The 14840-nt window shown below is 51.2% G+C and overlaps 6 protein-coding genes across 6 annotated transcripts; 3 read left to right on the plus strand and 3 right to left on the minus strand.

The window, feature by feature from the left end:
• Nucleotides 1–1630: 1630 nt before the first annotated feature.
• Nucleotides 1631–5213, minus strand: BO85DRAFT_484972 (uncharacterized protein; the record flags this gene model as incomplete). Its single annotated transcript, XM_025663282.1, has 4 exons — nt 1631–3218; nt 3281–4534; nt 4586–4704; nt 4758–5213. 4 exons carry the CDS (start codon nt 5211–5213, stop codon nt 1631–1633), a joined length of 3417 nt encoding a protein of 1138 aa, XP_025519156.1.
• Nucleotides 5214–7245: 2032 nt separating this feature from the next.
• BO85DRAFT_475353 (basic secretory family protein) lies at nt 7246–8224 on the plus strand (the record flags this gene model as incomplete). The annotated part of the gene is made up of 1 exon (XM_025662717.1): nt 7246–8224. Exon 1 carries the CDS (start codon nt 7334–7336, stop codon nt 8222–8224), a length of 891 nt encoding a protein of 296 aa, XP_025519157.1. The 5' UTR covers nt 7246–7333.
• Nucleotides 8225–8231: 7 nt separating this feature from the next.
• Nucleotides 8232–10112, minus strand: BO85DRAFT_446400 (mitochondrial 54S ribosomal protein mL44). The gene has a single exon (XM_025659496.1). It carries the CDS (start codon nt 9913–9915, stop codon nt 8695–8697), a length of 1221 nt encoding a protein of 406 aa, XP_025519158.1. The 5' UTR covers nt 9916–10112; the 3' UTR covers nt 8232–8694.
• A 78-nt stretch (nt 10113–10190) lies between these two features.
• Nucleotides 10191–11015, plus strand: BO85DRAFT_446401 (uncharacterized protein). The gene is made up of 3 exons (XM_025659497.1): nt 10191–10296; nt 10362–10544; nt 10619–11015. Exons 1-3 carry the CDS (start codon nt 10274–10276, stop codon nt 10674–10676), a joined length of 264 nt encoding a protein of 87 aa, XP_025519159.1. The 5' UTR covers nt 10191–10273; the 3' UTR covers nt 10677–11015.
• BO85DRAFT_414634 (ribokinase family protein) lies at nt 10587–12403 on the minus strand. Its single transcript, XM_025657654.1, has 3 exons — nt 12055–12403; nt 11720–11980; nt 10587–11665 (listed from the first exon to the last, which is right to left on the minus strand). The coding sequence occupies exons 1-3, from the start codon at nt 12128–12130 to the stop codon at nt 10803–10805; spliced, it is 1200 nt and encodes a 399-aa protein (XP_025519160.1). The 5' UTR covers nt 12131–12403; the 3' UTR covers nt 10587–10802.
• On the plus strand, nt 12379–14628 carry capA (adenylate cyclase-binding protein). Its single transcript, XM_025657655.1, has 4 exons — nt 12379–12622; nt 12750–12999; nt 13052–13353; nt 13408–14628. The coding sequence occupies exons 1-4, from the start codon at nt 12576–12578 to the stop codon at nt 14399–14401; spliced, it is 1593 nt and encodes a 530-aa protein (XP_025519161.1). The 5' UTR covers nt 12379–12575; the 3' UTR covers nt 14402–14628.
• Nucleotides 14629–14840: the final 212 nt, after the last annotated feature.

Below are 14840 nucleotides of genomic sequence, written 5' to 3' on the forward strand. Positions count from 1 at the left end.
CCAGGAAATTGTTCTGTTGTTCTGTTGTTCTGTTCTGTTTCTATCATTCTGAGCTGTTTTTTGTCCCGTTGAGTACTGCTTCTGACAATGAAGTTCGGGTTCTGAAATTACCCTCGGCACGGAGGCGATCCGCTACGTCGCCGAATTCATGCTGCAAACAGGCTTGCTCGGGCAGTTCAGTCAGGTGGAACTTGATCCTGATCCTGATCCCGACCTAGGCCAGGAACACGTAGGCCTCAGGGCCATGGGGATAGGTGCTGAAGACGCTGGGTAGAAGGACCCACACACGCCCTGTTTGAGTCGACAGGGAAGGCCACGCATACCAAAAGGAACTCGCATGTTGGAAGCAGAGGTTGGACGAAGAACAGAGGGGATGGTGACTCGCAGGCAGCTGGTCAGCCAGCTGCGACACTCACTGGTTGTATATCTTGCTTTTTTCGCGTATATTTAGTTGTGTTTAGCTGCGGCGACGACCTTCCTACGTCGCAGCATGCTTTGCTTTACGTGTTTACTGCGAGTTTGAGGGATCTGACGGCGTTCAGGGCCATATTCCTGGTTCAAACGGTGAAGCACCTGCATAGCTAGCATCTTACTTAGCGGGCTCGATGAGGTATAAGAATAGGAATTGAATTGAATTGAATACCCTCGGCACGGCTGAGCTGACCTTTGTGGTTGTCTTTGTAGCGTTGTTTGGTGTCTATTGGCTGATCTTGTTTGCTGCTTGCTTCTTGCTTTTTGTCAGTTTTCTCTTTTAATTGACGCATGCATCCAGTGCAAAGATGGAACCGAAGGCTACCGAGTTGGCAGCAATCCAAGGCCATGACACCACATCTGCTTAGATGCAAATTCGCTTCTAGTGTCCCCATTTCTAGTGGAATTATTGGGGAGACCTTGCCCGTGTCTTCAAAAAGCCTGTTCATGTTACCTTCATCCAAATATGTACTGTCTCGCATCTCATATCTCCTCAACTCCTCAGGCTTCCTGCAAATTTCCTTTACTCTCCTTGTTGATGTTACTTTCTCAAAGTGCAGATGTGGCATTTCTGGTCAGTTTGATACCAACCTTTTTGTAGTAATATTTACCGCCCCTGTTTGTTTGCAAGATCATCTCGAACTTGCAAGGAGGCCTGTGTGCTTTTTTCCCTGGAGAGAAACCCTCTCTTTCTTGATTCCCCTCATTCTTCTTCATCATTATCTTCTTTCTCCTGTTTTGACCACCTTCTTTCTATACTGACCTGACCATATATAAATTCACAGATCTCTAAGGAGAAAATTTTTCTCCCACTCTGAAAACAACTTGCTGATGTTATCGGGCTGTTTGTAAGACCAACTTACAAGCGCCCGGGGTTTTACCCCGACGCTCGCCTCTTCTCTCCTCTTCTCTCCTCCTGGGTAACGCTGGTGGGGTACTATGACGAGGATTCCTTGGAGTCCCTTGGGGAGATGAGTGCGCAACTCAGTTTCTGCACAATGCACAATGATATCCATTAGAAATATTAATATGATCCATTGAGTCCTATCAATAACGGATTGGTTCCTAACAATAACGGATTGCCTCTAACAATAACGATGCTGACAAGAATGATGCTAATAATAGCGATGCTAATAATACAACACAGGGTGCGCCTCATTCACAACTGCTCCATAGCAATGAAATATAGAAGTAAGTTCCGAGTGTTCTCAGAGACCTGACCAATGATTTTCCAAAATTTCTCATCATCGGCAGTCATTGTATGCAAGTGTACACACAGCTGAGTCACTTTTTGCCGGATGTTCGCTTGCTCTGATGTTAAGAACTTGCTAGCAAGATCACCCAGCCTCTCCAGGACATCCATAGGGAAGCGAGCTGCACGAGAGGTCATCTGACGCAGGATATCCGTAAGAATGTTGAACACCATAAGAATGGCACGGTCGTTAAGCGACGCTTCCTCCGCAGAGACAACGTCCACAACAGCCTTAACAATGTCCCCAAACTCTGCCGCGCTCACCATCTCCTCCGCGGTCTCATTCAAAACGATCGCCATATAGCAAGTAGTGTCGTAGTTTTTTCTGGCTCTGATGATGGATTTGATTATACGAGATGCATATTCCCCCAACGACATCGTGGACCCACCATTGTCCACAAGTCGTTTCATGTGTCTGAATGTGTAACGCACTGTTATAAGCACCTGCGCTTTGGGGTCAAGCGGGCGCCCGAAGTATTGCTGCTTTTCGTCTGGTGCTCTCTCGAGTTCGCCTAAAAGGGCATCTAGGAGCTCGGAGTACTGTTCTTCGTCGTCAAAGAGCCTATCATGAAATTCAATTAGCCCCTGCAATTTGTGGTACCCATGAATGTCCATACTCTTAGAGTGAATCCTGGGGATTCCCTTCTCAAGAGTCTGTCTCGCTTTCATTGGGTCCTTGGAGCGGGGACTAATGCTTCGACGTCTCTCCTCGAAGCGTTTTTGTGCTGCCTCAAACTTAGGACAGCGATGCGTCGCCGTGTCGTTACTCGGTCCGGTAGAGGGACGTGTGCGCGGCACATGTAACGAAGGAAGACGTGGCATAGATGTCTGTGGTGACCTATTGTCACGATGGTCTGGCTCATTTTTCGACAGTTCCTCTAGAGCATTGTTTTTCGGTGCATCGCGAGGGACTGACGGAGTGGTAGGTGGTTTTGTCTCTTTCGGGACGGAGTTTTCATTGCCCTTCGCAACAGGGGACGATGGTTTGGGCAAAGGGATCTCGCGCAGTCTCAGAGGGTCTGTCACTACGATAGGATGGTGTACAACAGTGGAAGTTATGCTGACATTCCGCTCTGCGGCTTCATCCGCAATTTCATCGTTCTTTTCCTTCGTGTCTTCGTAAATGACGACCTGATTTGTCGCCTTCTCTACAGGTTCCTTCTGATCTGGCGTGGCCGGGCGCGTCGGCTCAAGCCGTCGGCTCTTCCCCATGGGCCGCATAGGTGCGGAGGACAAAGATGAGACCTGAGGAGCCGACTCAGGCCGTGGGGTCATAGCAGTTTTTGGTGCAAGGTGTGCCTTCTTCTGCGCTGCGATCGCCTGTTTCAATGCACTTCTTCCCGGAATAACGTTGGTGCTGCTTGTAGTGGCTTTCTGGGATGTTGTAGAAGATTTCGAAGCATGTCGGTCTGCACTTTGCATGTTGCCAGCAGCCGGGTTAGCTGGATCTTTCTCCAATAGCGACCGTGACTTGGAGTCAAGGTCCGACATGATACTGTAGTCCGTTAGCCAATTTATCCACCAAGGTCACAGAACAGCATAAAAGTGGAAACTCACAATTTGGCTTTCTGAGGCCAGACGCTGTGGTATGTCCAGAAAGTCTTCCTCATTGCCTCACGAACACCAGGATTAGCATCACCAAGACCTTTCTTAAGACTTCTCTCGATGAGCTCGATTCCACCGCCGTGTTCAATGGAGGACTTATGAGCAGCCTGTTTGTTGATGAGGGTGATGTACCATCCAGCTGAGAACAGACGCAACTGGACGTTTTTGTCTTGGGAAGCGGCGTAGACATGCTGGAGAATTCGATGAGTGTAAGACACATTTCCAATAACAATGTCAACGGTCAGATTCCCATTTTCGGCCGTTATTTTTTTCATACCGGCGCAGAGTTTGATGAGATTTTGCAGGATGATCTCCATCATCGGATCGATTCTAGGGCCACACTTTCGGGCGAGATCTTGAATGAGCAGACATCCATTTGTTCCCATAGTAGTTCGGAGAGAGTTCACGACTTTGAAAATGCCATCCAGAATCGACTTGATAGCAGCGACAAAAGTCTGAGAGTATGCATGGGGCGCATTACCATGCGTAAGTCGGCGTAAAGTAATGACACTCTTTTCACGATTCACCCAGTTATCTTCGGACTCACGTCCTTCGAAATATGGTGTCATTAGACGCACGAATTCATCAATTTCCCGAGCGGATGAAACAATGATTGGTTCCACATCGGAAGGAGTAGGCTCTACTGGCCGTGTGCCGAACTGACTAGCCGGTCTGACGAGAGTATCTTGAGTGACGGTGTCGACGCGAGAGGCCGGTCTCTGATCAATTCGCAAGGTTGGTTTCTGGTCAGCACGCGAGGCTGGTCTCTGGTCAACACGCGAGGCCGGTCTCTGCTCAACACGCGAGACTGGTTTCTGCTCAATACGTGAGGCCGTTTTCTGCTCAACACGCGAGACTGGTTTCTGCTCAACACGCGAGACTGGTTTCTGCTCATCACGCGAGGCCGGTTTCTGCTCAACACGCGAGATCGGTCCTTGTTCAATTCGCAAGGTTTGTCTCTGATCAACACGTGAGGCCGGTCTCTGATCAATACGTGAGGCCGGTCTCTGATCAACACGTGAGGCTGGTCTCTGATCAACACGTGAGACCGGTCTCTGGTCAATACGCGAGGCCGGTCGTGAAAGATGTTCAGATTCATCAGATTCAAGGCCAAGATTCGTCAGAATGATGCTGACAATAGACTTTCTGACATTGAGTTCACTCAATTGCTTTTTGAGATCTGCCTTCGCATGTGCGGGCGCATTTCTAAGTCAAGTTAGCGGCAGAGGCTCGAAGAGAAGGACCAACGAAACTTACTGGAACAGCTCGATAATGGTTGCCTTGGCTGTATCTCTGACAGCACTATCGGCGTCCTCGAGACATGCCACAAGACTAGGGACATACGGACGAAAGAGCAAGCCATATTGCTTAGCCATCTGCCAGCGGAGTTCGGTCAGCTTTGCTCAGGATCGATAGGAGTGAGACTTACATTAGCTAGCCAGATCATGCTCATTTCCCTAGCTCTGTTGTTTTTTCCGATAAGGGCCGTTCCCAGCACATGTTGTTCAACTTCATGGCTAGCTGCCGGCCAAAAGTCAGTGAACGCTTGGGCCGCCTGTGCTCTGACTCGCTCCTTATGATCGCCCAGGCGTTCCAAGAGCAACGGGTAAATGTTGCGAGCCTGCGAAGCAACTATACTATGCTGTTCCTGAATGAACAGTCGTTTCAAGAAGTGACCCATGGTGGAGAAACCAGCAGAGAGAAGTGTCGAGTGGGGAGAGGAAATTGACTGACGCAACGCATCAAAGATCGGTGCAATAGCGTTTTCCGGCACATTCTTCTGCTTGATGTCGGATTTCATTGAGTGAAGAAGACTGACCTTGGCATCAATTGCCAAGTTCATGTTTCGTAGAACCTCAAGCAGTTCGACTGCCTTCGGCTCCATCTTCTCGTACAATGCTTTCAGTTCAGGAATTTGAGTCTCGAAGAAGACATATAAACAAACAAACGACAGCCCAAACAAAAGCAGACGAAAGAAATCAAGAAAAATTAGTAGGCAAAGAAACAATGACAACTCCACAGTCCCCACCTTAACGTCGAAATGCAATCTGGAAGCCATTGTTAGAAAACGATTAAACAATTTTTTTCTTCTTTTCTTCTTTAAAAGGCAAAATCAAAGAAAACAGATGCGGTCTTGAAAGCGTGAGAGTGTTGAAGTTTGATTTGACAAAACGTGGTATGGGAGAGAAGTAGTAAACAGGTGTTGTAGAGAAGAAGAAGAGAAGAGAAGAGGGGGGAATCGGGGGAAGTCCATAAACCAACAACAACATGATGGCGCTGAGGAAAGTGCACATACCTGCTATATTGGGTAGTCGCGATGAGAAGGATGACGGAGAAGGCGGATGGGGGAGGCAGGTAGGGAGGGAGTTGTTACAATATGAGCTCTGATCTGGAAGGAGAAGGAGGATGAGGTAGCGACGAGGGTTGCAAAGTGACGCAGTGACGGGGAAACTTCTCAGCGCTTATCGCCGCGCCTGTTTCGCTTATCGGGCCGACGCGACTCCACCAGACTGGTTCACTTCGAAGGATGACAGCGAGGCGATCGGTATGTAGGGGTATATATCAAAGTGCAGAGTGTTACAGAATAGTAATGCATGGAAAGATGTGGGTGGTTTGGTTTCGTTGGATGATCGCAAAAATGAGGGGTGGTCGATGATCGGGCGGCGCGCTGTCCCTGAATCTTCTTTTTTTATTTTTTTTTCTCTCTTCGCTTTGTTTACCCGCAATGATTCACCCCGTTTTGGGTAAACAAGTGGGGGAACTGGAACTTTTTCGTCTGCAGCCACGAATTGATTGTTGTTATGGCAGCTGCCCAACTTGTTGTTGACGAACTGGAGTTCTGCTTTAAGTAAATTATGGTTATTTTGAGTCTCATTAATACTATGATTTTATGTTCTTCCCCCTTTTTTTTTCTTCTTCTTCTTCATCTGCCCTGATTCTTGGTTCTCCGCCGCACTACGCGTAGTACTACTAGTATGCCTCTCATCTACCCCTATTTTCCTTTCTCCTCTTATTTTTACTTAAGGAAGGTGTGGGTGACCTCTTAACTAAAGGTGGACCGTGGGGATAGACTCGTTTTCGGATGCAGTCTTATCGATAGTTAACTCCACGGCCAAGACAGCTCTCCAACCTCGCATACATGATACTAGTACGTTCTATTAGATTCGAGAATAGCAGTAGACTGTTCTTTATGACTGGTAATTTGAAATATCACATCAGATTCGGAATAAAAAGCGCGCTGAACGGTACTAATAACTCTACGCGACCGAGCCTGAAACTGCGCCTAAGTACGTGTTCCTTTTGCTCTTCCCTTTTCCCCCTGAAAATATATAATCACAACTACTAGTAGTAATAGTAAACACCCGCAGCCCGAGCAACCAAACACTGAAGGTGAGTCATCAATGATTACTGTACCATTACTACTACTTACCAACTATACCCAGCGCAGAGTCTACAGATACTCTTGAGACCACAATAATCATACAATCCAGAACAATGAATAGTATTAAATAGGTTAAATCCTGCTTTTGAAACTAATCACATACCACAGCCAGTCACACTGCAAGTGGATTTAAATTAGACTGCAGTAACTCCACCCGATCGCCGCGCCGCGCGGTGGATCACTCCAAAAAAGACGGCGGGCACTTGGACCAGCCTCGGTGTGTCACAGCGCGCGCACGCAAGCGCGATGCAACAAGCGAACCTGACGGTCGGTGGAGGGGCTGCTCGCGTCAAGCATCGATTGATCAACTTTAATTCGGGTTTCTTTACTGCGATGAATTGTCCATAGTCTGGTCTGCGCTTGATTGGGTGAGCTTCCGCGACCCCTGCGGCGGCTATGCTGCATGCGCTACTGACTAGTAGACGACGCCATGCTTCAAGCCTTCAACCTTGCTATAAGCGACGTAGTAATCCGTCTTAGATCAGTTCTACTACATTTCTATCTCCTCTTCATTCTATAGATAATTCATACACTACTACTAGTTATACAACACCCATTGAATAATGTCAACCTCCACACCCCAAGCTACACCCTCACCCTCACCACTTCCACCGCAACAACCACCACCTTCATCTTCATCACCCAGTTCCAACTCCAACCCACTTCGCCCTCAAGACCAGCCTACTACCCCCCAACCCACCCTCCGCCTCCAAATCAACGACCTCCGCCACCCAGCCTCAAAGACCTTCCTAACCCTCCTCCCGGACCTAACCACCACGCTCACCACCGCCCTCACAACCATAATCGAGCACCTATACACCCCTCCCCAACAAGAACAATCAACATTCCACCCCTCCCCACCCCCAACCCGCTCCATAACGCTCCTCCTCCGCGCCACCTCCGGCGTAGCCTACACAACGGGCACCGAGCTAGACAACGACCACAAAGAAATCCACCTATCGCTATCCTTCATCGAAACCATCACCACCAACGGCAACAATTCCAACCCTACTGCCGAACTAACCGGCGTGCTCACCCACGAACTCGTCCACTGCTACCAGCACACCGCGCCCCCAGATTCTCCTCCTAACACCCCCCACCCCCCCGGCGGCCTCATCGAAGGAATCGCGGACTTTGTGCGCCTGAAAGCGGGCCTGGAACCGCCGCATTGGAAGCGGCCTGCGTCGGCGAAGGAGAGAGCGGACAAGTGGGATGAAGGATATCAGCATACGGCGTACTTTTTGGCTTGGTTGGAGGATGTTAAGGTGGGTAAGGGGGCTGTCGGGATGTTGAATGATCGGTTGTTGAGAGTGGGTTATGTGGATGGGTTCTGGGAGGGGCTGTTTGGGTTGGGGGTTTTGGAGCTTTGGGAGGAGTATGGGGGGTGGTTGGATGGGGGTGGTGGTGGTGGTGGTGGTGGGTGTTGGGAGGATGAGATTGTTGATCGGGTGTAATGGGTATTATTACTAGTAACTGCTGGTAGTGCTTTGGAGTAGGCTGAGTTATGGTGTGGGATGGTGATGGTTGAATGGCGTCAGAGTTACTACCTATTAGGTGCTGTCGACGGTGTCATGCTTGTCCGTTGTGCGCAAGGTCCATTGATTCAGTAAAGTACATACCTCTATATACGTACTTCTCGTCTAGAGTAACTGTCTGTAAACAGCGTCATCCCAAGTCCATCTCTAGCCAGTCTTCAAAAGATGCAATACAAAAGAATAGCGTTTAAATCGGATAACATGAACATAGAAATAACATCAGAAGAAAAAAGAAAAAATAGATTTCCCATATTGTACAAATCCTTGCAATGGTGAATAGATGAGGGGGTAGCAGTATGTAATGTTGCATCGCTGTCAATCCCGCATTGACAACATCTATAACAGATATAATGTGTGACGCCGTTTCTTCAAATCTCTCATGCTCACTCCTACACAATCACCTCGCCCAAGTCCACGTGCACCGGCTTCCAGGGAGCGGCTCCCTCTTCCTCCATCGAACTAGGCACACGCACGTTCAGCGGACTGTACAGGTACCATCCCTTCAGGGCGGCGACGGCAGCCCTGGAACGAGCCTCGAGCAGACTGGCGCCAGCGCCCTCGCCCAACTTATCCTGACCAGAGTAGATGCCAACGACGAACACGGGGTGTCGGCTCTTGCGACCGGTTTCACTGATGATCCGAGCAACGGGCTGCTCGAAGTTCTCCCGAGCACACAGGCGGGCAAGATCCCGAGCGGGTTGGGAGAAGTTGAACAGGTCGGAGATGTTGAGGTGACGAGAGAGGAAGTGCTGCTCAAAGAATCGCTTGGCAGCAGGGCGGCCTGCGTGCAGGTAGATAGCACCCATAACAGCACGCACAAAGGTTGCGTTAGCCTGTTCGGCAGTCACGCCCTGGGTGTTCTGGGCGTCCTGTTTAGACTGTTCCGAGGGATCCTTGGGCCCCTTGACTGGATCTCCGAACTCATTGTCATAGACAACACTTGATGTGATCGACTTCCGCCAATGTGTCTGATCTTCGTGAGGTCTCGCCGTGCCAGTGACAGGCTTCGAGTGCACATCAACTCCCGGGAGGACTCTGTTGAACTGCAGGTAGCCGGGGTCAACTTCTCCACCAGGAGCAGCAGCGGACTCCACACCCCATTCTCTCGCCATTGCGGCCAATGTCTTGGGCCCGACATACGCATACATGGCTGCGAATATAACGGTCAAGGGGAGTCGGGGATACGTGCAGATGAGGTATTCGGAGGTGTAGTGTGTCAACAAATCGTGACCAAGGGTGGCCAGAGATTCATTGTTGAATTTGGGGTTGGGATCAGCCGAGGCGTCCACGAGAGAGCGAGCAAGGGTCTCGAGGGGTAATCGTGAAGGAAGGTAAAGTCGTGCGTGAAGCGCAGCCAGTTTGGCGGACTCGCGTGCGGCCTCGACCGGGGGAGACGGGAGTTGGTACTTCGACTGTCGGGAGGTAGGGGGGCGAATAGATGATGCTAGAGGGTCTTCCTCGAGCAATTGATCATTGGCAGCCGGCGCAGCAGGCGAAGCGGTCGATTGATGCCGGATGCCAGTGTAGAGACGGTGCTGCAGGCGGCCACCAGTCCGGGCCTGCGCCGAAAGGACCGAACTGCTCCATCGTTGGAGCTGCAGCCTCTTCATCTGGGCAACTGTGTGGGTGTTGGGCCGTAAATTAGAAAAAGACCGAAATCAACTGTAATGACCGCCCGGGGACGTGGCGTGGAGTGTTCAAGACGGGGGCAGATCCAACTTGAGCCGGCACGAACTTTTGGTCGGTAGAGAAAAGTCGAGCTTCGGAGAAAGTCACGGGGTCTGGCGGTCGTGTGAGAATCGGCCAGGTGGCGCTAAACCAAATACGGATATAGCGTCACGGGGTCTGGGACGAGGGACGAACGACGGCCATTTCGGCTTCCAACCCGCTCAGAATAACGACGAGCTTCTCAGCGAGCCATTGTCCACGTCTTTTCCCTACGTTCATTCTAGATACCCTCAATACACCATGGGTGGAGGCGGCAAGATCCCGTATGCGACTCTTCTCCCACCTGGGACCACCATTGCATTTGAGATTGACTGAATTATTTCCGCAGGTATCCCAAGGAAGTCTGGTCTCCCGCGGGTGGCTGGTACGCTCAGCCCGCAAACTGGAGGGTCAACACGGCCATCATTGGCGCCGCTGTCCTTGGAGTTGTCGCTGTGACCTGGAGCATCAGTGCCGACCGTGAGCACCGTGACAAGATGCCCGAACCCGGCAGATTCTTCCCCAGTCGCTAGTCAGTCCCCTCAGCCAATCTCGTGTCATGTGTTTCTAAGCAGCAGTCATTGACTTTATATTGCTTCTATCTAGCTGGAGCCGGGAAATCAGAGAACACGAAAAGCAGCTGGCCGCCCAGAACCGGTCATAGAGCGGCAACAGGATGAAGAGGTAGTTGTGGGAAAATGAGTACCTGTGGTGGTTTTCTATGGCATGCCAGGTTTTGTTTCATAATTTTGTGGGCTGTACGACAATAGAAGGGCGTTCTTCCATACGGTCAGTTGATCTGAAAGTGCTTCTGAGGAGACTCTTCCAATGTTCGATACAAGCGCTGTGTGTACAGACGGACCCGTTCCGTGAACTCAGTCTCGTTCCAAAGCTCCTTTCCATCACTGGATGTAGACATGCGAGGCACTCCAATCTGCTCCACCACGAAGCTGGCCGCCACAGTAGCAAAAATCAAGGCCGTCAAGACCTGGCTATGCTGTGCAGCAGCTTGCACTGCTTCCCGCCATGCTGTAGATCCTGCGAGGACCGAGTCGACAAGATTGGCTGGTTTTCTGCCTGCACTCACCATGCCCTGTGTCAGGGCACCTAGAAAAGAATTGCCTGCGCCAGTGGGGTCAACTACCGCCGACGCCCCTGAAGCACTGGGCTGATGGTAGGCGGGCAGCCAGACCCTCTGGGATCTAGAGTAAGAGTAGCTGCCGTCTTTACCGGCTCTGATAACCAAATGCCCGTTCCCATCAGGACCAATACCTGACTCAAGGATCTTCTTGACGATGTTCTTCCCATAGTCGGTGTCCTCGCTCCAACCAGGCTGACCAAACATCATTCCGAGTTCCAGTTCGTTGGGGCTCACAACATCTACAACTTGGTTTGCCGCAAGGAACCGCTCTTGCTCTTCTGGCGTGCATAGATCCGGCACAGGTTCCCAAACGAAGATAGGTCTTTTCGCAGCGTGCTCCACTGGGGGAGCTTTGCCTGCTCGCTGTAGCTCCTCCCGTCTGCGCAAGATTGTTTGTACAATTGAAATACAACGCGAGGAGGAGCAGACCATGTGGAAGGTCTTGGAGAACACCTGAGCATCAGACAGCATTTCTGGTTCCAGGCGCAACTTTGGGGTCAGGTATTTGAAGTCTGCGACAAATTAGTATTTGTGTCGTTAGAGCTGCAGATTCTAAGGATCGATACCTCGCTTCTCATTCGGACCGTAACCATTCCAGGCCCTGGTTGTCAAACGACTTTGGTCCTCCCGGAATACACAGTTTGTATCCCACGACTTGAGCAGATCGAGAACATCTGGAGGGAAGTCGAAGCCAACATCCACAATCCAGCTCACAGCCTGCGAATGTTTTCTTCCGGTCACCAAGCGGGCACCAACGACGGCAAATGATGCTGCGCCTCCTAGGACATTTTTTACATTGGGTCTTGATCCATCGAAGTCTATATCGTCTATATCACAGGAAAGGGGGGTTCCGTAAGTACATAGTGCGATTTTGACTGCGAATGGGTAGATCATGGCGTACCAAGAATGAACATGCCCATTGTGCAGAAGTCCACATTGTCTCTAGAGTGCTCCGAGGAGCCATGGCCTTCCAACATGGTTACGGAAGCGCTCGATTACCTTGAAGGGAGAAAGACTGGTGAGATATTGTACTCTGGCGGGGTTCGAGGGATTCAATCTAATCCGCCGCTTGAGTCTCCGTCATGGCGGCCTTATCGGATTACCGGCTGATACCACCAACGTCATGGGAGACGGGCGGATAACAGCCACGCTGGCGTACCGTATGGTATGACCCACTATCAGGAGCTCCAGGCCTCAGGCACGGGTCAGGAGCATCGCCGTCTCATGCAATTCCAACGGCTGCCTTGATCTTCTCCCTCCTCAGCATCTTCATTTTTCTGCCTACAGGTCGCTACTGACCCTTCTTCTATCTCTCAATCGTGGCACACGGTAGCCCGTGCCCCTTAATAGCTCCCTTTGTCCTCCTTTACTCCGACTGTCATCAATAGCTCCCTCCCTCCTTACTTCGACAGGGGCGTCAAGATGGCGACAGGAAGCCACATGCATAATCTCACCACCCTTATCAAGCGGTAAGCCTTGAATCAGATGCGCTTGGAACCTCAGCGCTCTGCTCTCTTCTATTCTTTTATATATCCCTCTATCAGTACCATATGCGTCCGATTACATGTGTTTCTAACCAGCTGGAAATGCCAACAGGTTGGAAGCCGCGACCTCCCGCTTGGAGGATATGGCTATGTCACTGGATGACCCCAACTCGCCCAAGACCATAGCCCCCCCTGCTGTGCCTGAAGCTGCTACTCCTGAGCCTCCCAAGTCAGCTCCCGCTGCGGCACCCGCGCCGCCTCCCATCCCGCCGCAAATCCAGGACTTTGACACCCTGATTAACGAGGATGTCCGAAACTTTGTGGAACTGGGCCAGAAGATCAATGGCTTGGTCGGAGAACAGGTAAGAGAGAAAGCGCATGTTCTGCTGAGTGCATCGCTCACAATTTCCGCAGTCCAAGGTAGTCCTTCAAGCCTTCGAAGCCGAGCGCACCTACCTCCTTGTGTCCACGAAAGCTAGAAAGCCCGAGCAGCAGCCCCCGGAGCTCATGACGGGCCTCCACAATGCTTCGGACAGCATCAACAACATTCGCGAGTCGAACAGAGCTTCTCCTCTCTTCAACCACTTCAGCGCAGTCGCGGAGGGTATTGTTGCCCTGGGCTGGTTTTTCGCAGACAAGCCCGCCGATTTTGTCACTGAAATGGCTGGAGGTGTCGAATACTACGGAAACAAGGTCCTGAAGGAATACAAGGAGAAGTGCGCCGCCTAAACAACCTGTGTAATCCCAAATGGAGCTGACCCATGTTGCAGGGACCGTACCCACGTCCAGTACATCCAGGCCTACTACCAGATCTACAAGTCCCTCGCCGCATACCTGAAGAAGCACTACCCTAAGGGCCTGACCTGGAACGACAAGGATGGAATCGACGCTCAAGAAGCTCTTAGACAGGTCAAGGCCGGTAGCTCTGGCCCTGCCGCCGGCGGTGCTGCTCCTCCTCCCCCGCCACCCCCTCCAGTTCCGACTCTGAACGTTCCTGGCGGTGTTCCTCCCCCTCCTCCCCCGCCGCCCGGCGTTCCTCCTCCGCCAGCAGCAGCCCCAGCTGCACCAGATATGTCAGCTGTCTTCGACCAGCTGAACCAAGGTGAAGCCGTCACCGCTGGTCTTCGGAAGGTCGACAAATCCCAGATGACGCACAAGAACCCCAACCTTCGCGCCAGCTCCATGGTTCCCGATAGCCCAACCTCCGGAGGCAGCGCCGTTCGGGGCAAGTCGCCCGCGCCGAGCAAGAAACCCAAGCCGGAGAGCATGCGCGCTCGCAAGCCGCCGCGCAAGGATCTGGAGGGCAGCAAATGGTTCATCGAGAACTTCGACAACCCCGGCGAGATCGTTGAGATCAACGCGCAGCAGAACCACTCTATCCTCATCTCGCGCTGCAACAAGACGATCTTCAAGATCAACAACAAGGCCAACGCCATCTCCATCGACAACTGCACCGGCCTCTCCCTCATCGTCGACTCGCTCGTCAGCAGCCTTGACGTCATCAAGTCCCCCAAGTTCGCCCTCCAAATAGACGGTGTCGTCCCCACCCTCCTCCTGGACCAGGTCGATGGCGCTACCGTCTACCTGGGCCAGCAGAGCCTGGCCACCGAGGTCTTCTCCAGCAAGTGCACTGCAGTCAACATCATGCTGCCCCCTAAGGAGGGAACCGACGAGGATACCAAGGAGTGCCCCATTCCCGAGCAGATCAAGACATACGTGAAGAACGGCGTTCTGGTCAACGAGATCGTTGAGCACGCTGGTTAGATTTGCCTAGTGGATAAAGACTGCATATACATGTAGAATCTTGGATATTACTTACCCCCCCATCTCCGACAACAACAACAACAACAGCAACAACCACAACCTATTACTCCCTTACCACCCAAAATGGAGGCGATAATATGCGGCAGTTGGAAACCAACTTCTTGGAACTTCAGTGCTGTGTTTTATTCTACTCAATCTCTGTAGATAAAATCTATATTTTTCCGTTCAATCTTATCTTCCGCTATTTCTATGTAGGACGTGTTAGGACGTGTATAGAAACAGGAAGAGCCTCAGGTGTCACCTTCCCCTTTCCCCACTCCATCCACCCCCGGCATAGATGAACTACACAACACAATACTTGGTGTGATAATAAGAGACGTAGAAGAGGAGATAATCCGATTACCGTACATCAAACCTACAGTAACTATGTGACATATGT

This window comes from Aspergillus piperis (assembly GCF_003184755.1).
Source record: "Aspergillus piperis CBS 112811 unplaced genomic scaffold BO85scaffold_3, whole genome shotgun sequence".
Taxonomy (NCBI): Eukaryota; Fungi; Ascomycota; class Eurotiomycetes; order Eurotiales; family Aspergillaceae; genus Aspergillus; species Aspergillus piperis.

What these genes read in the sequence shown, in the direction of transcription:
- BO85DRAFT_446400 (XM_025659496.1), bottom strand. Translation starts at nt 9,915, where the DNA reads ATGAAGAGGCTGCAGCTCCAACGATGGAGCAGTTCGGTCCTTTCGGCG.
- BO85DRAFT_446401 (XM_025659497.1), top strand. Translation starts at nt 10,274, where the DNA reads ATGGGTGGAGGCGGCAAGATCCC. An exon ending in GGTGGAGGCGGCAAGATCCC is followed by an intron (nt 10,297 to 10,361) that starts GTATGCGACTCT and finishes TTATTTCCGCAG; the next exon opens with GTATCCCAAGGAAGTCTGGT. An exon ending in AGATTCTTCCCCAGTCGCTA is followed by an intron (nt 10,545 to 10,618) that starts GTCAGTCCCCTC and finishes GCTTCTATCTAG; the next exon opens with CTGGAGCCGGGAAATCAGAG.
- BO85DRAFT_414634 (XM_025657654.1), bottom strand. Translation starts at nt 12,130, where the DNA reads ATGTTGGAAGGCCATGGCTCCTCGGAGCACTCTAGAGACAATGTGGAC. An exon ending in AATGGGCATGTTCATTCTTG is followed by an intron (nt 11,981 to 12,054) that starts GTACGCCATGAT and finishes CCTGTGATATAG; the next exon opens with ACGATATAGACTTCGATGGA. An exon ending in CGGTCCGAATGAGAAGCGAG is followed by an intron (nt 11,666 to 11,719) that starts GTATCGATCCTT and finishes AATTTGTCGCAG; the next exon opens with ACTTCAAATACCTGACCCCA.
- capA (XM_025657655.1), top strand. Translation starts at nt 12,576, where the DNA reads ATGGCGACAGGAAGCCACATGCATAATCTCACCACCCTTATCAAGCG. An exon ending in ATGGCTTGGTCGGAGAACAG is followed by an intron (nt 13,000 to 13,051) that starts GTAAGAGAGAAA and finishes CAATTTCCGCAG; the next exon opens with TCCAAGGTAGTCCTTCAAGC. An exon ending in CTGAAGGAATACAAGGAGAA is followed by an intron (nt 13,354 to 13,407) that starts GTGCGCCGCCTA and finishes CCCATGTTGCAG; the next exon opens with GGACCGTACCCACGTCCAGT.